This window comes from Rutilus rutilus (assembly GCF_951802725.1).
Source record: "Rutilus rutilus genome assembly, chromosome: 7".
NCBI classification, from domain to species: domain Eukaryota; kingdom Metazoa; phylum Chordata; class Actinopteri; order Cypriniformes; family Leuciscidae; genus Rutilus; species Rutilus rutilus.
In genome coordinates, this window is record NC_140221.1 from 39,399,586 (window position 1) to 39,427,333 (window position 27,748).

Below are 27,748 nucleotides of genomic sequence, written 5' to 3' on the forward strand. Positions count from 1 at the left end.
ATTTATCCATTCATTTCCACCGGACAAGCACTGTCGCACTGACGAATGGGAGCTGGAAAGAGCCAATTGTATTTGTTCAGTAAAGGGCCTTCATTCCCTTGAAACCCAAATGTCCCTCACAAAGAAAGTGATAACCCTCTCCCGACATTACCATAAGTCTCTAAAGAAACTCATCTGGGAAATCAGATGTTTATTACCGGATTCTTGCACGAGGAGTCAAATCAGCTACACCATTATATTCTTGATTGGACAGCTCGATGTACTGGTGTGCTTTGTGCACATCTGTCTGGCAAGAACATAATTCTGCAAATTTGTTTCCAGTTGCACTAATAGACAATTCTATCTCTTCATCATACAGAAATGAGTTTTCATGAGATATCTGCATTAAAAATTGTTGAAGCAAGTGGCCTGCTTATGAATATCCAGTTTCGACTGATTAATGCAGGTGACTGAAGTCATCACACTGGGAAAACTCTTTGTGGCTTAGCAATTGACAATTAAAAGTAACAATTAAAAATCAAGAATGAAAGCATGATTGAATGCCTTTTCGTATAGTTTTGCTCTAGGGATAAAAACCAGGGATAGCTGTCAAATTTGGCAGCCACTTTTATCCAAAGCAACTTACAATTGCGTTCATTTCATCAGTTAATGCATTTAAACAGAAATTATTGTCCTGAGAATGCAGGAGAACAGAATCCACCTTCAAAATAGCTATTTCCCCAATGTATGCCAAATCACAAAATGTATTTTCATTTCTGACATATATATACATATATTTCTGAAGCAAATATACTAAACTATTACATAAAAAAGCAATTTTGTAACTGGACTTTTAAATAGAAACTTTCTTATAGGCTAGTGAAAAATTCCAACCCAATCTCTCACAGAAAAACATAACTGTTTTACAAGGTGGTTATTTTGTATAAATTCATACAAAGTGAATCATACAAAAGTGTATTTTTAGACAAAAGTACGCATGAAGGTCCTCCGCTAAACCTGACTGTCACTGGGGCGGAAGCAGATTGTACAAAACATATGAGAGTGGACAAATTCATACGAATTAGCCACCAGTTCGCCAAACCTTAAAATTACGAATTGCCATGAAATTGTGTTAAAACTCTCATGACAGCTAGTCCAGTCTCCCCTAGAAAGAGACAATTTGTAATAAATGGCATTCAAACATATTCATTTTTTTTTCTTACTTTCACAATGTCAATGAACAACGTCCAATTGTTATTAATACCTTTTTATTCAAGTCCTATCAGTTGCACAGCCTTTGCCCTTATTATGACAGATACAGTATATCTGCTTTTTCCAGCTTGGCTGAGAATGTAATTGGATTGTGGTGTGTTTATGCCATGATCTGGAGTATATAGCAAAGTAGGAGTTGGCTTCCTTGTCTATAAGCAAATACAGAACTAGCCAGTATCCAAGGCTCCCCATGGTCACACCTTGAGACTTGGGACTCAGTAATAAAACGAGTGAAAGAGATCTGTCAGCCTTGCATCATGTGAAGGGTTTGGTGAACAGGGTTGTCACTGACAACCTCTGACAACCTGAACTTACTTTACACTTGCAATAGAGATTCATCAGACAGAAAGAACAGATAGAATCTGCACATACAGTTCTTTTATTTTCTCAGCTCTTATTTGGCACAACATTTTTCCAACTTTTATTGTACAATTGTCTATTGCCCATACTGACTGCTTATTGTCAATGCTTCAAAACAAATATAAATAAAAACAGATGACTAAACATCATTTTGATTAAATATATATATATATATATACATTATGCTTTTTATTTTATCCTATACCCTTTATTGTAATGTTGATATAAAAAGTCTTGTTATAATTAAAGAAAAAAAAAATCTGACATTTTTCAATTGTATTTTTATGTGAAAGTCGGAATAAAACAGAAGTTGAGATGTTCTTTTCTTTCCTATTATCTCCAATAGTATATGAGTGAAACGGCTTTTCGGCCAGGAAAAAAATGTAGTCCGGGACTTGATTTTGTCCATTTGGATTTGATTAGATCATGACCTCACGCAAGTAAACGTGTCATCAGAGAAGAGAAGATATATTGCAAGAGGAAGGGGAAGTTATTTTGATTCAATATTATGAGGACATGTGAGTAAAAAAAAAAAAAAGGTGTTCATGGAAAAATAATTTATAATAAATACTACACTATTCCATAAAACAAACAAAAAAAAAAAAATAAAAAAAAATAAACAAGATCTGTCCTTTTTGATTTCATGGTGACTTTAAATTGAAATTTCAAACTATTAATAAAGAATACCTTCTCTCTTCATAAAAAAAAAAAAAAAAAAGATGACTCAAACATGTTTTCAGACTTGTTTTTTGTTTTAGACTAAATAGCAGAGAAATATTACATATTTACTTTAATTGATTTTATGGATTTAATTAAATTAAATTAAATTAAAATAAACATGAATCTGTGACAGAGGAAACGTGCTTTTAATTTGCTTGACTTTAAATGAAAATGGAATCATCTGCATCTCTGCACCACTTTTCTCACCGTGCAGTTTGATTAGCTTTTTAATTACAGACAAAAAAAATGAAAAAAAAAATGGCCTCATTTCTCAGCATAATAAAAGATTAGATACTGGGTGCTCTGGAAATCCAGCTCCCTCTAAAGTGTACACTGCTGTTGTGTTTGCTTTCAGCATGAGGGGAGAGGGGTGAACAATCACCATAGCAATTTCCCACAGGAACTACTAGATCCTTTTAAGTCACGTACAATACAATGGTGACATGAAGTCAGGGAAGGAGAGGCTTTTAGTCTCGGAGGAGTGAGGGGAGTCGAGCTAAGATGCTAGAGGTTGTTTAGAAGTGAGCAGGTCTGTTGTTGCACTTTAGTGGTAGGCCTACTACACTTCACCGCCAGACACATCATTATGTGATGCGGCAGTTTCTGTGTTTCTGAATCAGCTGTATTTTAATCTGTAATTTGTATTTAATTTAATAAAATGATTGTAATTTAATCAACATTAAATGACCATTACATTACAATTTATCAGTGAATATCCTGTTTCATTAGAAAATAAATTACATTTTATTTAAAGTCGACGTGAAACGGAAGTTACGATAGTCTTTTCTTCCCTATTGTAGGGAAACCGCTTCTCAAACAAGAAAAAATGTAGGGCGGGACTTGATTTTGTTCATCGGGAATTGATTGGATCATTGGTTTGCTATTGCTGTGATGTCATTTTGTGTAAGTTGTGTAAGTTATTTTGATTAGAACACAAATTACACAAATTATAATGATGTGCATGCATAAATCATTTATAACAGATACTGCAATATTCTTATTCTTATTCTCAAAATAAGAATGGGCAATTTTGATTTCATAGTAGACCTACTTTAAATTAAAATGGGTTGGGGATACAGTTCCATGCTTTCTTACAAATACATTTCAAACTGCTAATATACCCTCTTCCTTCTTTAGCTCAGGCAACGCTGAAATAAAAAAAAATTAAAAGAGAATAATTTCAAACATGTTATTAATGAATAGCAGCCAATAGCAGCACTCTGCTAGCAGGAACGTCTAAAAAGGAACAGTTGCTTATGTGTGAGGGTCACCAGAATTAACATTTGCTGCGCTATCTAAGTGCACATTGTTTCCTCCGCTAATTGAAAGATTGAAGAAATTAGATGAATGCATCTCCCAGTTTACATCCATCACAAGAAGATGCGAGCTCCATGGCAACTACTCAAACACATCAATTCTTAGCTTAGTTACTGGCTTGCAGCCAAAACCAGTCCCTGTTCTTGAAGATAATGACTCCTTGATGCCAGCAAACATCCATTCTCCAGTTTAATTAACCTTCAATATATTACATGCATCCATGTTTCTGGCTTATTATGGAGGCTGATCCAATCAAAGGTGTTCAGTCTTTCTTTCTGGCACTAGTTTATTTGAATGTGCCAAGTCTGCTCTCATGTGGTCTTTAAAGGAACTGATGGCTGGATTGGTACAAGACGCCATAACCTAATATGTTCTACGATTTGTGATAGTGATGAAGTATATTATAATAAGATAGAACACATGCATACATCCTAAGACTCTTAGATATTTTGATAGGCTGTCAAGCAAGTTCGTAATTTTATTTATTTATTTATTTGTTTTTGTTTTTTGTCTTGGATTTGATTTGGTGTTTAGTCTTCCGTGTCAGTTTCTTATTGGAAATATAGTATTCGTGTCATTTTGCATTCAATAAATATATATTTTTTTAAACTCAGAGAGGAACCTGTGTTTAGAGTAATCTTTTCCGGACGGCGAGTTTAGTGCGGCTGCACAAGTCGACAGTCAAGGATTACAGTGATGCAGTGAAATGTGAGTGAGTTTTATAAAATATACTTGTGTTATGATGGTGTTGATATATCTTATGAGGCTGATGCGACACTCGACTGTTTCCGTGATTTCGGTCCCTGAAATAATCTCTAAATCGCGCCTCGATTTTTATCTCTTTTATCTTTTTATCTCAATGGCTTACTCATGCATTGGAATTAAAATATTTAATTTTAAATATAACAATATTATTTTCTGACGTCGTTATATAATTAATTGAACATGTTATTAATATTAATACTCTAGTAATATTAATACTATTCTAGTCTAAATATCTTTCACACAATTAGATATGAAGTCTGCAATTTGTTACATAGTCAATCCAACTCTTATTGATCCTAAAGTATATAATAAGAAACAAGACAGAGGTTTAATGACATGTACCAGATACACTGATTCGTTATTTATAACTGTGCTGTATTCTAGATCAACACACCCAGTTTGTTCTTCTTGCCCAATGGGCTGACAGTGAGGCCGGGCCAAGATGTTGAGTGACATTCCTCGGGACGCCCTTCTTCGCCCACTCACCCGGAATGAGGTGGTGGGGATGTTGGTGAGACTGACCATTTTTGGAGCTGCAACATATTACAGCATCAAATGGGTGGTGGACGCTTTTGACCCAACACAAAAACAAAAATCCCAAGCCAAGAAAAGGGTAAAGTTTTATACCCTTTAAATGACCATCTGCTACTGGTCGTGTGCTGCATTTGATTATAAGTGTTACAGTAAATGTTGTTCCAGTGAATATTAAACTTAATTTACAGATCATATTTCATGCAAGCCTGTAGCTCAAAGTGCCTAGGGATTTATTTCATCGTGGCTTATTATTGATTCATCCCAGTGACTCAAATCATTTAATTCTTTTCACCCAATATACTCTTAATAGTGATAATGGCTTGACCACTATTTCTTGTGAATTATTATGCTGTATATTTAATTGATAGTTTTTATTTATGGACTCCCGCTCTCTCCTCAGGCAGAGCAGTTGATGAAGCAGATAGGCGTAGAAGGAGTCAGTCTGACGGAATATGAGATGAACATCGCCACTCATCTTGTTGATCCTCGCAGCATCAAAGTAAACACCAATACTGTTGTAATCAATGGAAACCTATCATCAAATCACACTGTGTGTGCATCAGTGCATTTGAAGAAAGGACATGCTCTTAAAGACATGATTTATTTATGTTGTTGATTGTCATTTTGCACTGTTCATATTCAGTATTATTATTCAAGCTGATTTAGAATATGTCAATTGTGTTGACAGAATGGATTTTTTTTCCCTGTTTACACCTATGAAGGTGCAAACCTGTAATCATTGTTACCATAGGTCAGGGGTTCTCAACTCAAACTCACCTGAACAAGCCAAACAAGGTCTTCAGGATCACTTATCTGCTTCTCAAATGGAAAGCTGCATCCCAATGAGGCTGTGTCCTCCCTAGACCAGTCCTTCAGGAGTTTCTTGGCTAGACTCCTCCTCAGCATTAAACACTAGAATGAGACGGTCTATTAAATCTTTATGGCTACATCACGCATGTTCCTGCCCCCATAGTCACTGGCCACGGCACAAAAAAAAAAAACTTAATTGTGGAAAATTACTAGTTTTTATTCACAAATAAACATTGAATAGTGAACATAAACTGAAGCTCAATCATACTTGCTTGACGCGCGAGAACAAACCTCTTGCGGAAACTCAAACGTGCTGCATAACACACGAGAATGAACCTCGTTGGTTCTTGCACATCAAGCAAACGTGGTTGAGCTTCCGTTTTCCACAACTGATATGTTTTATGATCCCTTTATGAACATTCTGATACGACAAAGTGGTGGTTGCGTAGACTGTCAATAGGGATCTTCGCCGTGACGTCACGACGCGGTTACACGCGCTCTGGTTGGCAGAAGAAAAGTAATAGCCGCTTGCTGCGCAGCGCAAACACAGAACACAAATGGTTGTATCGTGCTGTGTGATCGGCAAGATTGGTTACTGTACTGTGTGTATCATCTGTGTACATACCCTTATAAATTAAGGGCAAATTATTGTATTTTCATACATTTTTACGTATGTTAACCAATGTTATATACAGGGCCTGAAGTTAACTTTTTTGACTACCAGCCACTGTGACTTTTTACCAGACAGTTTTTTTTTTTTGGCCTCATAAAATGTGAAAAAAAGGAATTGCACAAACATTTGTTCTTTAACTTGTAAGAATACACATTTAAGTGATCCATACAAGTAATAATAACTCTTAGAATACAGATATAGACCTAGTGCAGTTCGTATGTAAACAAATTGCACGTGGCTGTGTTGATGGCTGGGCAGCTGTTAGTTACAGCGTTCAGGAACCGTTAAGCAGAACTAAATTAATATTGTTATTACTGGTGAAGTTACTGGGTAGGCTACCGGACATTTTCTCACCGGTTCCCACCTCCCAACATCTGTGCAACTGTCATTGTACTGCCTATGTCAGCGTTGCATTATCTCATCTCATCTCACCAACAGTTTAGCAGCTAATACTTAATTCACACATTCAAACGTAGTCAGAGAAGGGCCTCATCTTTCTCTCCGATCACATATACGTTCCGAAACACTCAAACTGCACTGCTTTCACAGATGCTTTGTTTACTCCAGTAATGTGCCGCCAGATTTTTTAGCTGTAAATCCAACGAAATTGCTGACTTCGTTTAAATGTCAAAGAACAACAAAAAATTCTCACTCAGGTGATATGGATCAGGCAGAGAACATGAACCCTGGTTATATAAAAGCTTAATTATATCTCTTTTTAGCTTCTTCGGACAAATAATTAACATATGCTGACAAAACACAGGTAGACTGCTGCAACATGCGACATGTTTTGGTTCTTTCTGCCAACCAGTTCGCGCCCACGCCCATATCGTGACGTCACATTTGACTCCGGCGAACATCCCTATGGAGGGACAGAAATCTCTCGGATTTCATTAAAATATCTTCATTTAGGTTTCGAAAATGAACCAAAGTCTTACAGGTTTGGAATAACATGAAGGTATGGAACATGAGCACCCCTAGAAAGTTACAGACAGGTGAGTTTGATCAAGGTTGGAGCTACAGTAAACTCAGCAGGAAAGTGGACCTCGTGGGCCAGAGTTGAGAACCCCTGCCATAGACCTTAGTCAGGGTAGTCCCATATTTAATTTTTGACAGAAATGTTCAATGCATTGTACTGTTGTTTAACAACTTACCGATTGTTCAGCTGACAAAACATCTTTCTTGATAAAAACTCCATAAAACAGTAATAAAAGTTGTGAAAATGACATAATCCAGAACCTTTCTACAGTGTGTGCCAATGTAAAGACTGTAAGTCTTTTCCCTCACAGCCATGTTTTCATCAGCGTTAAATTCAGTATGCCGTCTAACCTTACTATGGTCTATTGGCCTGACGGGCCCCCTCCAAGTCAGTATCAGCCTATATGACTGAATATCTTCTTCCTTTCCTTGAAAGGTGACATGGAGAGATGTTGCTGGGCTAGATGAGGTCATCTCAGAGCTGCAAGACACTGTCATTTTGCCTTTTCAGAAACGTCATCTCTTCTGTGGTTCCAAACTCTTGCAACCTCCCAAAGGTGAGTCATGGAAAAAGCGAATGGGCCCTGAACTTGTCAGTGCATCTGGAGTTTGTGTTTTCCATCCTATTTTAGGATATGCGAAATATCAAAGTGAAGTATGTTATTCATAATTGTTTTATATTGACGATTCCCAGGTGTACTATTGTATGGGCCACCGGGATGTGGAAAGACTTTAATTGCCAAAGCAACAGCGAAAGCATCTGGATGCCGCTTTATTAATCTTCAGGCCTCCACTTTGACTGACAAGTGGTACGGCGAATCGCAAAAGCTGACTGCTGCTGTATTCTCATTGGCGGTCAAGATTCAGCCCTGCATCATTTTCATTGATGAAATAGGTAACCACTGAATATGCTCTAAAAATATACAGATATTTAGAGATTCTAGAAAGATAGGAATAATATTACAATGCCAGCTTGTTTAACGTGCCAAATAAATTCTAGCACTACTAGAGTGATAAGCTTGTCTGTAATCACTATGGATATGCAGGTGTTTATTATTCATGGGTTTTATGGAAAACATGGTAAATGCACATTTGCATAATGACTGCAATGTTTTCGACAGTATTTTCAATGCTGATGACATTTGAATAATACTGTACTGTGACCCATCATCTGTGAAACTGAAGAATCTGGACGCTGCACTGCACACAGAGTTTCTCAGGCGTTTTATCATATTGTACTTGCTGAACAGTCAGTAAACGTTAATTATATTAAATAGTTTCTCTTCTTTTAAAGCCGGTTCCGCATATTAAATTACAGATGCTGAAAAAGCAAAATTGTTGAAAAACTATGACTGCAAAAAAGTTTCTAAGTAGTTGCTTTAATTTCGTGTTTAAAATGTAAAAAAAAAAAAAAAACTATATAGTTGCACTGTATATACTTCTACATAACTGTAAATTATAAATATTTTTAAATACTATATGAATTACAGTTTTTTACAATCGCTATGACAGTTTTTTCAATACATTTAACAAGTTTCCTAAACTCTTAACGCACCAACACACTTAAAACACACAATTGGCAAAACACTTACAGTTAATTTCATGCTCAAAATCACACATTGTAAACTAAACTCCAAAACTAATTTTCAAAATACAATAATACACTAACACAATACACTATGTCTACCAAAACATTGCAAACATGTTTCAAAATTAAATAATTATTCAAAACACTAACACATGTTCTCTTCCAACAGGAACATTTAGTCAATCATAACACAATGACAAAAAAAACTCTATCATCAGCTGAAATTACAGAAACTGCATTATTTTGTGTCAGGTATGCCCTTATACAACAGACAGTATATTGTATTGATCATAGATTGTGTTTTGCACTGCAGTTTTTTTTTTTTTGAAGTTGCTCTACATTTTTGTTTTGTTTGTAATGTAAATGAATGCATTTTGTTGGTGTTGTTTTTTTGCAGCAGAAATTCAATACAACAAAATAAATGACCCTTCTTAGAGTAGCTTTATAGAATGTATGGTTTATGAAAAAAAGAAGACAGAGACAGAATTGCTGCAGTAAATGCTTTATTTGCAACAGGGCATTTCTGCAAGATAACAAAAATATGCAATATAGCTGCCATTTACAGTATTACTGTATGTGAAAATACAAAATATACAAACAGAAAAAGCCATCTTTTAATCTGCCCGGTCTTCTGCGTTTGTCCACGTTCCCATCCACATCACACCTGATATCTTCCCTGGCAAGGCATCTTGGGAAGAATCTTTTGGCTTGCCTTATCCTGGTAGTGTTCAGCTGTGAGGTCTTGGTATGCAGCATCTTTTGCATACAGGAGGGACATTTGGTCCTGTGGACGATGGTCAAAAACCTTTCATCTCCAGGCTGAGAAAACTCCTCAATGGGGTTGAGGAAAGGGAAGTAAGGGGCAAGGAAAATGGACATCATCCTCTGATGGGCGTCAAACCAGGCTGTGACTGCACGGGAATGGTGGAATGCCACATTGTCCCATATTTGCATAACTTCAATCAGCTGTTTCTCAGTAACAATAGAATAAAATACAGGGAATGTATTTGTGTTTCAATTCACAATATAAACAGCTGTTTACCTTGACTTTAATGTAAGGTTAGGTTTAGAACATGGTGTTATCTGTTCTGACATACAGGGTTAAAGCATTGGTAAATTTGGCAGTAAAAATCCATTGTTTTGGTCTTGTTTGAGCTTGTGTGTAAAAGAAGTTCAAGCATTTTAAATTTGTGTTAATTGTATGCATTTTGTGTTAAAGCAACAAGAAATGTGTTAATAGTATAGCTTACACAGACGGATGTAGTGCTAACTGTGTTAAGAGTTTTGGAAAATTATTAAAAGTATTGAAAAATCTGTCATAGCAATCGTAAAAAAAACTGTAAATATTTTATATACACTACCATTTAACAGTTTGGGGTCAGTAAGATTTTTTTCTTTTAAAGAAGTAATGTTTTTAAATTGCATTAAATTGAATATAATGTAACAAGTTTTCTATTTTAAATTAATGCTGTTGTTTTGAAAGTGCTTTTAAACATGTAAAACATGTACAATGGTTTTCACCAAAATATTAAGCAACACAACTGTATTCAACATGTTTAATAACAAGAAATGTTTCTTGAGCACCAAATCATAATATTAGAATGATTTCTGAAGGATCATGTGACACTGAAGACTGGAGTAATGGCACTGAAATTTCAGCTTTGCCATCAAAGAAATATATTGCATTTTAAAATATACTTTATTAAAATAGAAAATATTTCACAATAATACTTTTTTTAATTTTACTGTATTTTTGATAAAATAAATGCAGACTTGTTGAGCATTAAAGGTCTTCTTTCAAAAACACAAAAAAATCTGACTGACCCCAAACTTTTTAACGATTCTATATATTTAGTTCTACATTTAATTTTCCTCATGCTAAATATTATTTTATTTTATTTTGATTTTGTGTTGATTTCATAGTGTGCATTATGAAATGTATATCTACATAAAATCTATCTCTTGTTTCAGATTCATTCCTGAGGAATCGTTCCAGTATGGACCATGAGGCCACGGCTATGATGAAGGCCCAGTTCATGAGTCTGTGGGATGGACTAGACACAGCACAAAACAGTCAGGTAACACACGTCACGTCACGCACATGTAGGTTTCATAGGTCATAGGATTTCTTTAAAAGTGTTAGGAATAACACTTTCTATCATATAAAATGTGACAGAATGTAAAAGTGTATGTCAATGTCCAGGTAATGGTGATGGGGGCTACTAACAGACCACAGGATGTGGATGCAGCAATACTGCGCAGAATGCCTACAGCCTTCCATGTAGGCCTGCCTGTGAGTATGATCAACACACACACCTTTATATTCTGTTTTTGTTAATTGGCCATCTTAATCTAGACAAAACTGAATTGTTTTTGGTCCATTTTCAGAATGCAGCTCAAAGAGAAGAAATCCTTAGACTTATTCTGTCTGGTGAAAACGTAAGACATGAAGCTCTTCTCTTCTGCACAAAAATTCATTCACAAAATATTTTGTCTGTTTAAATATATTGCTTATTTTAAAGGTGAAGTGGCACATATTTACGTATATTTACACTACCATTCAAATGTTTGTGGTCAGTAAAAAAATGTTTTAAATGTTTTTGAAAGAAATCTTGGTTACACTTTACAATAAGATTGTATTTGTTAACATTAGTTAACTTAACTTCAAATTATTGGTCAGGAAATTAGCAAAGTTTAAGCAAATGCACTACTTAAAAAGCCATTGCTATCTCAAAAAAACCATCAAAGACTGAATGAAGTTTTTGGCAGAATATGGGAAGTTGTGTGTGTGTAGTGATGAATCATAATGAAACACGAGTTGCTTGGTTATGCTCCAAAGCGGTGTCTTCAAAAGAAAGCATCTGAGAAATATATTAATAAAGGCATCTCTATCTCAGTGAAGAATGGAGGAAGAGTGTCATTGTGTGGGAGACTTTTTAGCTGCTGGTATTGATAAGCTACTTCACTGTGAAAAGACATTTAATGCTTTGCAGTTCAGGAGAATATTGCTAGCTTTCTTCCCATGAAAAGTTGTTATCTAAAGAGGAATGATCAGATGTTATTTTTCAACAAGACAATGCTCCTGCCAAAATTGACAAAAATACAACCAAGAAGTGGCTTGAGAACAAGTCCATCAGGCTTTTGGCCTGGTCAGAGCAAAGATTAGAACCATATAGTGAATATTTGGTCTCGCATTAAACTCAAACAAACTGGGAGACATTTTTCAACTGCTGATAAACTGCTTGAAGCCATTAACTTTGAGTTCAACAACACTGAATCTTCTTCCTGTAAAAAATGTCTGCACGTTTACCCACACGGCTTAAGCATTTAAAGGCTATTATTTGCTAAATTACTTAATCTACAGTATTTGTGCAATTCTTGCTAATTTCCTAACCAGTGATTTGTAATTAAAATGGTTAAGACCATTAAAAGACCACAAAATATTTAGCCATTTTAGGATTGGCCCCTTTTTTATTATTTCAATACTAATAAAAATGTTTTAGATCAAAAGTTGTTAACATTAGTTAATGAACTGTGAACTAACATGAAATTAATAAAGGTTAATAAATGTTATAAAAATATATTTCTCATTGCTAGTTCATGTTAGTTTAGGCATTAACTAATGTTAACAAATGAGACCTTATTGTAATGTTACAGAAGTATTTTATGCTCACCAAGGCTGCATTTCATCAAAATGTCACATGTTCCTTCAGAAATCATTCTAATATGATTTTGGTGCTCAAGAAGCATCTCTTATTATTATCAATGGGCTTAATATTTTTGTGGAAACGGATTTTTTATTTTTTTATTCTTTGATCAATAAAAAGTTATTATAAATGTCTTTACTGACAATTTTGATCAATTTAGTGCACCCTTGCTTAATAAAAAAACTGACCGCAAAACTTTTGGACGGTTCTGTGTGTATATATACAGTAAATAATTTTATTTGAATCTTTATTTTTCATCAGTTAAGTAACGCGATTAACCTGAAGGAAATAGCGGGGCAAACCGAGGGCTACTCCGGCAGTGATCTGAAAGAGCTGTGCAGGGACGCCGCCATGTACCGCGTCAGAGACTATGTCCGCAAACAGCAGATGAAACAGATCGCACAACAGTTCCAGCTGGATGAAGAGGAAGAGTATGTCTAAGATGCTTGTATAATACACACACAATGTTAGCATTTTATTTGTGTGCACGAAATGCAGCTCTCACATCACGTCCTAACCAAAGAGGTCTATAATATCTGGAGAAATCTATCCCATTAATCTCAAGTAGCTGGTTCATCTTCCTGTTTTGTTAGAAGAGACACTACCAAGGTATTTTGTGAGTTTTGAGATGCTGTGTAAATGTGTTAAATATAATGTCATTTAAAGTTGGCATGAAACAGATGTTGTGATTGTCCCTATTATTTTATATATCCGAGTGAAACAGCTTCTCGAACAAGAACAAATGTAGGACGGGACTTGATTTTTACATTGATTGGATCGTTAGATGGTTGTGGTTTGCTATTGGTGGATGAAGCTGCAAGAGGGAGGGACAAGAATTGTTCATTGTACTGTAAATACTGAAAATTAGTTGACATGAAAATAATGTCACAGTGCAAAAAAAGTCATATAAAATGTAGTTGCTCAACTGGTTCATCTTCATGTTTTGTTAGAAGAGAAACAATTCAAGATATTCTTCAGCGGTTTGAAGTGCTATTTATATATGCAAGAGTGAATGTAAATGTATACAACTCACTCAAATCTAGCAAACCTCATGTCACTGATTTTGTCCCTGGTGTCCTCTGGTGTGTCCTCAGGCATTTGGACGGCACGCAGCTGAGGCCCGTGACTCAACTGGACCTGATGTTTGGCCTAGATAAGATGAGAGAGTCCAAACAGGCCACAGTTACAGCTGACCCAACAAATCTGAGAGAGGTGCCTCTGGACTGAACACCTCTCGCTTTACACCTTCATACACATTTTCTCTCTCGCTTATTTCTTTCTGCTTCATTCTTTCTCTCCTTTACACCTTTGTTGCATTTCAAAAATGACTACTTTGCACTATAATGAATTTACAGTCACACACTCAATACAACAACCATGTTTATGTGTTTTAACAATAATAATAATAATAGTATACACGCATACATATTTCAGATATGATTATCTTTTGGGGGCATATTGTGTAGAAGCAGATATTGAACCACTTTTTGGATTTGAGAGTGAGAAATAAAAAAACAATCTTCGCTATGTCTATAAATGTTTTAGTAATCAGGACCAGATTTCCTGAAACACCAAGTGTAGTCTAACTGTCTTATTAGGATGCATGAGTGTTACTCTAAAGTTATATTGAATGATGCATGTGTGAACTTCGTTAACACAAATTTAGCCACGATAAGATGACTGTGTTAATTTGTGCAAGGGGCATGTCTGAGTCGTATTTTAACCCAAAATCAAAAGAAAACACATTTGCATAAGGAAAATTCTTTTCTTTTCACCGTGACGTTGTTTTCATGTCAATTAATTCTCAATTTATACAGTAGTGTGATATATTGATATTAGGGCTGTCACTTTACGTTCGAAAATCGATTGCACAATCGATCGGACCAACCAACGCAAGTTTCGAAAACGAAAATAGGGAATCGATTTTAACGGTCTTTTCTCGGAGCGCGTGCATCTCGTCACGATACGCCCGCAGCGAACGCGTGTCACACAGCAACTGCAGGCTCTGACAAACACGCATAACAGCAAATTACACTTCTGCATAATGTGTCTCTTTTTACAACAAAACTGTGAATTCTGTGAATTGACATTTCTAATCGTAAACACAGCCATGTTGAAGCCTGCAGTGATGTTTTTCATTTATGTTATGGCAGTCCACTCTGCTTATTGTTTTTCGAGAATGTTGCACTCCTGTTTGTCATTGTGCTCGAAACTTCACGCCAATAAATCATCAGGAATATTTGCTGACTTGTGCGCGTCTCAAGACATGGCATTTTTAGACATGGAAAATCGATTTTACAATCGATTCAATGAACACTTAATATGTCTCAAAAATCGAACAGGATTTTTTCACAAAAGTGACAGCCCTAATTGATATGCATTATTTGCATTTGATATTATTTAAAAAAATTAACTTATACTTTACGATTTTATAGTATTAAAAATACTAAAATAAAATCGAATTATATTTATTACATTTGAATAAAAATCATTTTGATTGTATTATAATACTGTATACTGTGTTTTATTACTGTGTTTATGTTATGATGTAACATATAATGTTTATATTATGAGAATAATTGCCATTTTTTTATCTTTTGGTTTTGGGTTTAAATATTTTTTTGTGTGATCCAAGTGACCAGATATTTATCATTTGTTTGTCTTAGTGTACAAAAGTTTTTAGTTGTAGGAAAAAAAAAGAAGAAAAGTGCCACATCTCACACATAAAGAAATGGCTCTTGGGTATAGACGGCTTTGTATCCACATGAAGCAAGGTTGTATGCTTGATCAAAGGGACAAATCACAGGGACAAATGGTGCTACATGTATCTACTTAGAATTAAATAATGTTTCACATTGGTTATTGATGTTAAACATCTGTCATATATTAATGTCAGATTAGTCAGAGTGTGTTTAGAAAGGTTTCGCTTGGAAAATAACTTATATATCACTCGATGTGTCAAACCAGCATCATGATACTCATTTATCAGAAAATAATATGGGCACAAAGGTCACTACCAGTTTTGTCCGTCCTCACTTAAGTTTCTGGCCTTTCACTAGGCTCTAAATGCAAACATTTTTAATCAAGATTTAAGCAATTGTTTCCCCATTGGCTAAATATGTTATAAGGCAGCCGTATGTCTCCATGTTTTACTTTGATAATGGGTGTTGAAAAAAAAACCCACACATGTCTGGCAGCTTAATTAACTCTCTGTCAAACATTGCTTATTGAAATGGCAAATACATTTATTTAGATTTATGCTTTTATCGTGCCATGTGCATTTCCAATGATTTGACAATATGACATATTTAATATGTAAATGAAGCAAATGTGCTTGTTTGGCAAACTACTGTATGCCCAAAGTAATTCCATGTTTGAGGAGAGATTTGGCTTCCTTTAGGCACCAGATGACACCTTTAATGCTGCTCTGTTCCGCTTTGAATGTGTGTTGTTCTGCTTTGGTAATCAGGTACCTGGTTGTGTTATATTGAGAGGGGGGGGGGGAAATGAACTCAGATCTTCTTCTTGCTTTTTGTTGCTACAATCACCTTCTGTTTTCGCATAAAATATTGGTCTTAATGTTGGGATAATTTAGCTGAAAATACCTTTTCCCTGTTAAATTCTATATCTTTTCCATGCTTATTTTGCAATCATTCACTCATATTGTCTGGGTAAATTTAAGATGAAATTTTCTCACCAATAAATCTCCACAGTGTGACTGTTGCATTAAGTGTTTTCTCAGCTTATAATAAACCCATCTGGAATGTATTAAATGATTGTCAGAAGAATCATGTACTTGCAGTTCTTGATGTTGACATCATTCTTTGGCCTTTTCACCATCTCCTCTCATGTACAGAGCGTTCTGTTCTTGCAATATGATAAAAAGAGGCAGACGTAAGAAAAGCTGTTGACATTCAGCTCTTTGCTGTACTTTGTGCCTCGTTTGCATCAAAACTGCATAACCTTTCTGCAGTCATGAGTCAGTTTTCTTTGAATCATAAAGCTCTCTCATCACCTCTTTCTCTCCATTCCTCAGTAAACAGCCAAAAATAGAAACTGAAAGAAAATAGAACTGATGTCAATGAGTTCACACTGATCTGTTGCTTGGCAGTTTTCCTCTGTAAAAACGATACATACCTATGTATAATTGATAGTTATATAAGCTTTTAATGCTTGTATATTATAAAATGTTGTTTTTAACCTGGATCCACTCAGATAGAGAGAGTTTTTTTTTTTTTTTCACAGTCCGCTGTAGGAGTCCACAAGAGGGCAGTATTTGCATTGCAATATTTCTGAGACTTTTAAAAATTCTTCTTCGAATAGAAAACCCAAACCTCAGGAAAAGTTCAGAGAATTATGCTGGTGTTTTTTTTTTTATAATTTTTTCATTTTTTTATGCAATTGCAATGAATGGGAACTGACACCTATATTCAAAAAGTTCACGTTCAAGATCTTTATTGTCATATGTACTTGGTACAATGAAATTCCTATTTTTGTAAGGAAACAATGTGACGTGTGCTAAATTGCAAGTCTTGTCTTGCATGGACCCAATTGAAGTCATTATTTACTGAAAATCTTGAAATCTGCCCTAGCTCTCTTTGACATATGTGGGACAAGTAAAAATGTCCAGTTATAAACATATCATTTTGAGTCTTTATTTAATATGAATCAATTAATCCAGTTCAAAAAACATTTTGAATTGGTCACAAATCAGATGAATATGCTACAGTTTTTTTTATTTCCTCCTTCCAGTTTGAAAGTCCACATAATTGTACAGAAATGAGTGGCCAGTATAATTATTCAAAATGTCTGCTTTTATGTCTCCATAGAAAAAAAGAAGGAGAAAGACTTATGGGTTTGGAACGACATGAGAGTGAGCAAATGATCACAGATTTGTCATTTTTGTGTGAACTAATCCTTTAAATCCTGACTTAAGGCAGTAAACCAGATCCACTGCTGGAAAACACTTCCTTTAAAATCTAGATCTCCTGACTCTGTGTAATTCCAAACTCTGAAGCATGTGAATGTACGAGTAAAAACATTTTTTTGAAAGAAGTCTCTTGTGCTCATAAAGGTTGCATCTATTTCATCAAAAATACAGTAACATTGTTAAATATTATTACAATTTAAATATAACTGTTTTCTATTTTAAAATATTTTAAGATATCATTTATTCCAGTGATGGCAAAGCTGAATTTTCAGCAGCAATTTCTCCAGTCTTTAGCGTCACATTATCCTTCACAAATCAAGAAACATTAATATTATCAATGTTGACTAATGTTGACAAATTGTACTGCTTAATGTTTTTGTGGAAATCATAATAATTTTTCAGGATTCCTTGATGAATAGAAAAGCATTTATTTGAAATAGAAAAGCATTCTCGGTTTCGGGCCAATCCAGAATTTATATATATATAAATTCTGGATTGGCCCGAAACCGAAAATGCTTTTTAAAAATGATTTATTTTATATTTTAAATGATCAGTATATTTTCGCCTCATATGTTCAGCCCGTGTTCTCTTTAGGCCTATAATTTTCGGATATATATATATTAGAACTGACGTTATTTTCTTCCGCCTGTAAACTGTTAGTGCCTCAAGGACTGTCCCACAGGTCCTGAAGAAGGGACGTTTATATATTAAATATAGAATTAAATATATACATTTCCGGTGACGTCATCAAACTGATGGCAGCTTGAAAGATTAGCTCTCCGACAAAGTGATAGAATCTAGCCCCAAAACACGAGAAACAAACTCGAATTACCATTATCGTCGACATGGAAGAGGGGGCTCAAGTACATACTAGGCGAAAACAAAAGAAGCAATTGCAATCTGAAAAATTAGAGAGAGAAGCATGGGGCCAAAACGCCAAGTCGCCATTAAATGTCTGCCCGGATGATACTGTACTGGAGCGGGAAGGGCGCCGGCGAACCCGAGGAGACCGTCAGCCTGATTCTCCACGAGTTGCGTGATATAGGAGAGACAATTCTAAAAGACATTAAAGAGGACATCCAAAAAAACAATGACAGATTAGAAGAAGCCGAGGAACGAACCGTGGGCTTGGAGGAGAGATCGCAAGACACCGAAAGCATAATGGCGGAGGTTCTGAAACTTCAGACGCAGTTAGAAAACAGGATAACAGACCAAGAAGACCGTTCGCAACGGAACAACATCAGGATTTACGGGGTCATGGAGGGGGCGGAGGGCAATTCGCCATCGATGATTGCTTTTGTCGAGGATATGCTGAAGGAGAAACTTGAATTGGAAACATCGCTATCCCTTCAGATTGAGAGAGCACATCAGGCGCTCGCTCCATGGCCGCCAGAAAACGCCCCGCTGAGATCAATCATGGTCAACTTTCTCAGTTATAGAAAGGAGGACATTTTGAGAACTGCATGGAGGAAGAAGGGTTTTGTCTGGCAGGACAGGAGATTGAACATTGATCACGATTATGCCCCTGACGTACTTAGAAAGCGCAAGGAATATACTGAAGCAAAGAAGCTACTGGAGGAGAAGAAGATCAAGTTCCAAACCCTCTTCCCGGCCAAGCTACGGGTGTTTTATCCAGATGCGATCCGGGTATACAACACTGTGGAAAAAGCGACGAAGGATTTAGCTGACAGGGGACTTCCCATCACTGTCATTCAGCCCCCTGGGACACTGATGGAGCGAATTCAACGTCTCACCTGGCGCACGGCTGGTCAGAAAGCAGAACGAGGTCGCACCAGAGACAAGCCAAGCTACAAGGAAAAGCTCCAATCTTTTAGGGCCCTTTCACACCTACCTTGTTTGGTCCGGATTCTCTGACTTTTCAGTTTGATCCGAATCAAAATTACAGGTGTGAAACCTCCCCCGGTCCACGGTCCGGACCAAACAGAAGAAATTTAGTCAGACAAAAAGAGGTAGTGTCTTTGAAAGCATTTTCTGTATGGTTCAGACTTTCAGACCATTTACAGGAAGTTCCAGTAGTTCTCGTAGGACTGCTTACAGTCTTCTCCTCCTTTCCGTGAAGAGTATTCACTTCCGGTGTTTGAATTCAATAAATGTTTGTTCTTTACTGTTATTGTGAAGCGTCCTTGAGCTTGGGAAAGGCGCTATATAAATTAAACGTATTATTATTTCCTGCCGGCGACGATAAAATGTTCGCACAACGAGGACGTTCATTTGGCGAATTTGAACTAGCCGAGTATAGTTGGTGCTGCAGGTAGTAATGCCGTAATAATAACAGTATAGTGGCAATGATATGCGTCTGTTCATTCATTCTTGTCAAAGTTACCCTCCGAATTGACAACACAATGTCAAGATGCAGCCCACATAGATTATGACAACTGGATGCAAGTATGTCATGTAAAGTTCTTTAGTGCGCTCGCATAATTGCAATATAAAACCAAACCAAAACTTACCAAATGTATCAAAACATGAACTTTGGTTTGGATCTTGGTGTGGACTTTCAGGTGTGAGAACGCCCTTAGATGGTACCCCGATCATTGATTCTATTAAGTAGAATTATTTATTTTTTGGACATCAGCGCGAAATTATGGAAATGGGTTCATCCATTTCATCCATAATAGTTTTGTGATGCTAGTGTTTTCACCTATATAAGGTGTGTAATAATGAATGTCGGAGGACTGCTGTCGAACTGACACATGACTGCAAGCTGTATTGCCAATGTGATCAGCATAGGGGGCCCTTCCCCATTGGACTGTGAAGGTTTTCCCTCGGGCCGTTCTGTTTCGGCTCATCCGAGGTCAGAAAAGAGACCTCTTTATTGGAAGTCATTAAAGTTTTTGTTTTGTTAATGGTTCTTCAATGTTTTTTTATTGTGTTATGAGTGTTCAACTGCTGTTCACTGAGGGGGGTGTCTGCTCATTTGCTGAATCATAGGAAGGGATGCAGGATAAGTTGTGTGTTAAGGGGAAAAGATGTTAAATAATATTAAGGTGATATCTTTTAATGTTAATGGGGTGCTCAATCCAATTAAAATAAGTAAAATTTGAACTTCCGGGAGGGGGAGGTACTGTCACACACCTCAACGGCACTACATTTCCCAGCATTCCAAATGATTCCCACTTGCACTCAATCAGCCATCACCTGATCACCTGCACCTGCAAGTCATCACAGTGTATTTAAGTTCCTCCTTGTGTTCACTTCTGGGTCCGGTATTGTTTGTGTTTAGCACACTGTCTCGCATTGCTGGCTCTTTTGTTAGTACTTGTTTAATAAACCTTTTTTTACGATTTATCTTCATCTTCGTCTTCTGTGGATTTCAGCGTTACAAATACATTGTATGGGTCAAAATGATTGATTTTTCTTTTATGCCAAAAATCATTAGGATATTAGGTAAACATCATGTTCCATGAAGATATTTTGTAAATTTCTACCGTAAATGTATAAAACATTTATTTTTGTGAGTGAATGCAGCATAATCGCAAACATAAATGGACAATTTTAAAGGCGATTTTTCTCAATGTTTCGAATTTTTTTTTTTTTTTTTTTTTACCCTCAGATTCCAGATTTTCAAATAGTTGTATCTCGCCAAATATTGTCCTATCCTAACAAACCATACATCAATTTCCAAAAATGTACCCATATGACTGGTTTTGTGGTCCAGGGTAACATGTCCTCCCAGATGTTTTTGAGAACTTGCAAGTGTCTTGGTGGAAAAGTGGAGTAACATCTCACAGCAAATACTAGCAAGTCTTGCTCAGTCCTTCAAGACGAGATGCACTGCAGAACTTAAAGCAGCTGGTGGAAACACCACATACTGACTGCTACTTATTGACCGCTCTCTTCAGGGACTCGTCATTCGATTTCTGTTCGTCAAATGTCTGTGAAATTTGGTTCTATCTACAGTGTGGAGAACAAGTATTTGATACACTGCCGATTTTGCAGGTTTTCCTACTTACAAAGCATGTAGCGCATCACTTACCAACCAGTAAGAATTCCGGCTCTCACAGACCTGTTAGTTTTTCTTTAAGAAGCCCTCCTGTTCTCCACTCATTACCTGTATTAGCTGCACCTGTTTGAACTCGTTACCTGTATAAAAGACACCTGTCCACACAATCAATCAAACAGACTCCAACCTCTCCACAATGGCCAAGACCAGAGAGCTGTGTAAGGACATCAGGGATAAAATTGTAGACCTGCACAAGGCTGGGATGGGCTACAGGACAATAGGCAAGCAGCTTGGTGAGAAGGCAACAACTGTTGGCGGAATTATTAGAAAATGGAAGAAGTTCAAGATGACGGTCAATCTCCCTCGGTCTGGGGCACCATGCAAGATCTCACCTCGTGGGGCATCAATGATCATGAGGAAGGTGAGGGATCAGCCCAGAACTACACGGCAGGACCTGGTCAATGACCTGAAGAGAGCTGGGACCACAGTCTCAAAGAAAACCATTAGTAACACACTACACCGTCATGGATTAAAATCCTGCAGCGCTCGCAAGGTCCCCCTGCTCAAGCCAGCGCATGTCCAGGCCCGTCTGAAGTTTGCCAATGACCATTTGGATGATCCAGAGGAGGAATGGGAGAAGGTCATGTGGTCTGATGAGACAAAAATAGAGCTTTTTGGTCTAAACTCCACTCGCCGTGTTTGGAGGAAGAAGAAGAATGAGTACAACCCGAAGAACACCATCCAAACCGTGAAGCATGGAGGTGGAAACATCATTCTTTGGGGATGCTTTTCTGCAAAAGGGGACAGGACGACTGCACCGTATTGAGGGGAGGTTGGATGGGGCCATGTACAGTATCACGAGATCTTGGCCAACAACCTCCTTCCCTCAGTAAGAGCATTGAAGATGGGTCATGGCTGGGTCTTCCAGCATGACAACGACCCGAAACACACAGCCAGGGCAACTAAGGAGTGGCTCCGTAAGAAGCATCTCAAGGTCCTGGAGTGGCCTAGCCAGTCTCCCGACCTGAACCCAATAGAAAATCTTTGGAGGGAGCTTGAAGTCCGTATTGCCCAGCGACAGCCCCGAAACCTGAAGGATCTGGAGAAGGTCTGTATGGAGGAGTGGGCCAAAATCCCTGCTGCAGTGTGTGCAAACCTGGTCAAGAACTACAGGAAACGTATGATCTCTGTAATTGCAAACAAAGGTTTCTGTACCAAATATTAAGTTCTGCTTTTCTGATGTATCAAATACTTATGTCATGAAATAAAATGCAAATTAATTACTTAAAAATCATACAATGTGATTTTCTGGATTTTTGTTTTAGATTCCGTCACTCACAGTTGAAGAGTACCTATGATAAAAATTACAGACTTCTACATGTGGGAAAACCTGCAAAATCGGCAGTGTATCAAATACTTGTTCTCCCCACTGTATCTATTCACTTTCATTAATATTGATGAGGTCTTGTCATTCTGCGGTTTCTTGTAATGATCAGGAACTTTAATACTGTCGAGCCCGATCTCACGGGAAAACGTACAAATTCTACGAGGTGGCTTATTCGTACGAATTCATACGACCTGACTCGTACGAATTAGTACGATTTTTGCAAAATCGTACATATTTTACGAATTGGCCAATTCGTATGAATTCATACGAATGACCTACCCCTGACCCCGCCCCTAAACCTACCCATCACGTGGGTTTAGACAAATCGTACAAATTCGTACGAGTGAGGTCGTACGAATTAGTACGAATTAGCCAACTTTTTATCATTCGTACGAATTCGTACGAATTGGTCGTGAGATAGCGTTGTACTGTCATAACATGCAAATGAAAATCACAGGAAAAGTGTTGCATTTATTTCTGATCATTTTCACTGGCTGTTTTGGAATGCACATATTTATTATAAAATTATAACAGTAAAACAAATGGCAGATGTCATCAGGATTGTGCATTGTTTAAATTAGTGTAGTGTGTTTAAAGCCAAGAGCTGTTTTACTGATTACCACATCTTTAAATGTTTAGTTAAAATCAGGGCCTATAGTCTCGAAACAGGTTTAATGTACCTTTTGACTTGATTTGGTTACAGTAGTTTCATCTTTATAGGGTTTTATACAGTACAGATAGTTTCAAAGTGACTTGACAGTAATAAACAGGAAAAAATGATCGGTGAGCAAACAGAATTCTTTTCTGCTGTAAAGCAGCTTTAAAAAAGACAATAGCATCATTATTCAGCCGAAGTCAGTTCAGTGTCGATTCAGTTCAGTTAGATATCTGTGTAAAGTTCATTATCAATTCAGCCATAAGCAAATCTACAGAAGACAATAGTGTCACTATTCAGCTTAATTCAGTTCAAAGTTGATTCCATTCAGTTTAATAACAGTGTCAATGTTGCAAAAATCGAGTCAGCTATAAAGCAGCTCTGCAGAAAACAGTGATGTCATCATTCAGCTCAATGCAGTTCAAGTTTTCTTTTCATCTAATAGTGTCAGTGCAGTAGAATCAATAATAGTACTGAAAATTAAGTGTGCCCAACTAAGTAAGCCAAAGGTGACAGAGAAACCCAAACTCTTTTAAACTTTGGGAGAAATCAGGCTCAGTCGGGGGACCAGTCCTCCTCTGGACAAATGAATGAACATGGTGTGATTATGATTCAGGCTGCATCACTAGTCAGAATGTGGATTGATATTAATCAGGGCATTTCATCCAGGTCCTTCTGCTTGAATATCAGGATACATCATGCTGGCTTCCAATTGAAGTTATCTTTTTTTTTATCGTCATTTGACCCACGTGTGTGCAAAGTGGAAGGAGCACTGGTGTGCATCTTCATCTGACCCTCTGTTTCTTTTCTGCGGACCCTGATCTGCATCAATAAAGAAAAACTGCATTGCTCTTAAGGCTGTTTCCAAGTATTATTCAGTGGCCCACTGTGATTTAATTGATGCGCTCACAAGTTATTTTATGCATTTTAAGTGCCCGAGTGAACGCGTTGTCATCTCACTGAACCCAAGTGCTAATGATACATTCAGTATGGAGATGTCTGCTGGAGTTTAGGCACCTGCTGTCTACTACAGGGAGCAGGGAGCAGAATAATGAAGCAGAGGCATTTCTCACAGGCCTCGGGGAGTAAGCACAGCTCCTGAAGCTGAATCCTGGAGTGTAACCCATTCTGGTTGTCTTCAGGAAATGTGCTAAGGTGGATGAATTGAGATAGAAGGGGAATGTTAACCCTTAAAGGGAACTCAAGTGATCTTAAGTGGCAAAAATTTGACTCTCAGCATTCAAATGGAGGATGGATTAAATTAAAAAAATGACAACGTAGCATTTATTCCCCTGGTGCATTTATTTGATGTTTTTGTATGTGTTTGCACTATAAATAGTTTCCTTTTCTTTCTCTCTCTTGAGATGTGCCCAATATTTGCTGTGTGTTTCTTTTAATAGTGTCATGTTTCCCCCTCCTTCAGTTCTGAAGGGCATGTTTGAATTTTCTGTTTGTATATGAAGTTTGGTGTATTAATATTCCTTTGATATTTAAAAAAAAAAAAGAGATGACTTCTTGAGTGTGAAAGATCTTAGCAAAAAGCTCAGGGGAATTACTGCTTGAAGCATTTTTTCAGTAGCATGTGTTTCAAATCCCTCATCCGCCTTATTATTGCAATGAGGCATAACCTCCTGAGACTTCTGCTTTCTTCCATCTCAGATAGAGCTGAACTGAAATGTACGTTATGCGTTCAGCTGAAATGATGCCCTGTTCGATTATATAACCCTTTTATCATGTTCCCAATTGCACAAAAATAATCATGCGGCACAAGAAAACCACAAACATATGTTAGTGGTTTCATTAACGTTTGCCAGACTTTGTCACCGAATTAGGGCTTGTAAAGACTATAAAAAAAAGGTTCCAAAAGGGGCGGCGATGCCATAAAATAACCATTTTTGGTTCCCCAAAGAACCATTTCTTAAAATAACAATTTTTGTTTCTTAGTGTATATAACAGTTTAATAAAGAATCTTTTTGGAACCATCAATGCCAATAAAGAACCTTTATTTGTACGAGTGTAGGCTGTAAACATAGGCCCTGTTTACGCTTAGTATAGTCCTTGTTCAAGCACAGATTTTTGTCCGAGTCGTAGAGAGGCGCCAAGACTGTCAGCTTTTGTCGCTGCTATCTTTAACTTCGGCTTGTTGTGTCCCAGGCTTACCATTCCCATAAAACCCACTCACCATGTTTGGGGTTGTCTTGCGGCATTTTAAAAGTAATATAAGAGTCTTTACTGTCAGTTTTGATCAATTTAATGCATCCTTGCTGAATAAAAGAATGCATATTCGGGTAGAACACACTTCAAGCAAACGTAAACACATGTGTACAGCCTAGAAATGATTAATAAGTCATGTGAGTTAATGGATGACTTGTAAAAACCATAAAGGGCTTCCCACTAAACCATTTTAGCCATGAAAGGAGAATTCTCTGGGGGTGATGACCTTTCTCACTGACAGGATGTAGCTCTATATTTGTGTCATGGTTGTATCACAGATCTAGATCTTAATATAAAAAATGATTAGGATGTTCACCGCTCTCTCTCTCTCTCTATCCTTCTTTCTCTTCTGCTGAGCAGAGCTGGAGTCGGGATATAAAGGCCACCGTTCCATTACCACTGCTGATTGAGTCTTGGGCTGTTTTGAAAGGTTTTCAGATGAAAGTAGTGTGTAAAAAAAGGGTGTAAAAGTGGGATTTGAAAGACCCTTTTAGACATCAGATAAAGGTGGCTATTGGAGACTTTATAGATTTGTGTGTGTGAGCTATTGGGTGTGTTTGTTTCAGTACCTGAAGCGCCGTCTTGAGTATGTTTGTGTGTGTGTGTGTCCACCTCTTTAATCCATCAAATCAAAGTAAAAGAGCCATGAATATCTGAACCCAGCTTTCCGTGTGTGTATTTATGTGTTTTTGCGTGAAAGTTAAAGCAGAGAGTCAAATACTGATCCAACAAATAATTTTTTTGTCAAATGTTACCATCTTTTTCAATTAAAGGTGTTTTTTCAGTTTAAATGATTTCTCGTATTTCCAGTTTGATGTACAGAGACAGTAAGCCAGTCATAAACGCATATTAACTTTCTAAACGTTTAGTGATATAGATATCGGGCAGATAACCAAACATTACACTCTAAAAAATGCTGAGTGGTTTTAACCCATGGGTCAAATATGGACAAACCCAACCATTGGTTTACATTTTTTAATAAAATGTTTAAACCCAACGGTTGGGTTTGTCATTATTTGACCCTTGAAACAACTCAGCATTTTTAGAGTGTAAATTACAGCCAAATTATCTAATAAATTATAATAAATTCACAAATAACTTATTGCCACAATATTTCTCCTTGGCCTGTTGTTAAACACAAATAAAATAAAATGTTTACTCAGAGCCTAAGTTTTTTTCAACCCGATCTCAAGAGAAAATGTTACTATTTTACGAGGTAATTATTTCATTGATTAGAATGTAATTTCTATGAAAACATTCGAATTTTAGAAGAAGAAAAACATAAACATGAAGTTCCCTCACACCCACCCCTGAACCTAACTGTCAGACAAGCAAAAGCAGATAGTGTTCACCTGATTTTGTGGAAGTTAGCTATTTTCTGTGAATGTGTGAGATTTTCGATTCATTAGCCACTAGATAACTTTAAGAATAACAAAAGAATAAAATTATTTGCACTACAAACTATTGTGTTCATGATTAATACATTAAAATAATATGAGAAGAAATAACAGTTTGCAATATCAAGCCTGTTTTGTACAGCTAAAAATAACTGGGATCATATGACACCAGAAGCTGCGCACATTCAAGTTACAAATGGCCTCTTACGTTTACAATAAGGTGGATAAAAACGCATGAATGACATTGTAAGAATGAATACAAATCAGCCACCATTTCATGGAAATAGTTGCAAATTGCCATGAGTTGCCAAATTGCCATGACGTTTTTTCTCCGTGGCACACAAGCATTTTGTTATTGATTTTTGTTTTGTTTTTTTTGTTACATTTTTATTTACTTTTTTAAGGAAAAAATAAAGTTGCCCTAGGGAATGTATATTTCCTTTATTCCAGTGGTTAATAATAGGACTACATATGTTAAATGATTGTGGGATCATGCGA

At 36.7% G+C, this 27,748-nt stretch overlaps 1 protein-coding gene across 2 annotated transcripts; it reads left to right on the forward strand.

Moving 5' to 3' along the window:
- The first annotated feature begins 4,277 nt into the window (after positions 1-4,277).
- Positions 4,278-14,429, forward strand: atad1a (ATPase family AAA domain containing 1a). 2 transcript variants are annotated; one of them, XM_084414544.1, is made up of 10 exons: positions 4,278-4,356; positions 4,798-5,026; positions 5,348-5,446; positions 7,845-7,965; positions 8,103-8,303; positions 10,968-11,074; positions 11,200-11,289; positions 11,385-11,435; positions 12,965-13,134; positions 13,798-14,429. In XM_084414544.1, exons 2-10 carry the CDS (start codon positions 4,856-4,858, stop codon positions 13,928-13,930), a joined length of 1,143 nt encoding a protein of 380 aa, XP_084270670.1. In that variant the 5' UTR covers positions 4,278-4,356; positions 4,798-4,855; the 3' UTR covers positions 13,931-14,429. The 2 variants fall into 2 exon arrangements, with proteins under 2 accessions (XP_084270670.1, XP_084270671.1); XM_084414545.1 differs by having other exon boundaries at positions 4,798-4,924.
- Positions 14,430-27,748: the final 13,319 nt, after the last annotated feature.

Bases quoted from the DNA above. Each gene is read 5' to 3' on its own strand.
- atad1a (XM_084414544.1), top strand. From the start codon at position 4,856: ATGTTGAGTGACATTCCTCGGGACGCCCTTCTTCGCCCACTCACCCGG. The intron at 5,447-7,844 runs GTAAACACCAAT...TTTCCTTGAAAG, and splicing joins TTGATCCTCGCAGCATCAAA to GTGACATGGAGAGATGTTGC. The intron at 8,304-10,967 runs GTAACCACTGAA...CTCTTGTTTCAG, and splicing joins CATTTTCATTGATGAAATAG to ATTCATTCCTGAGGAATCGT.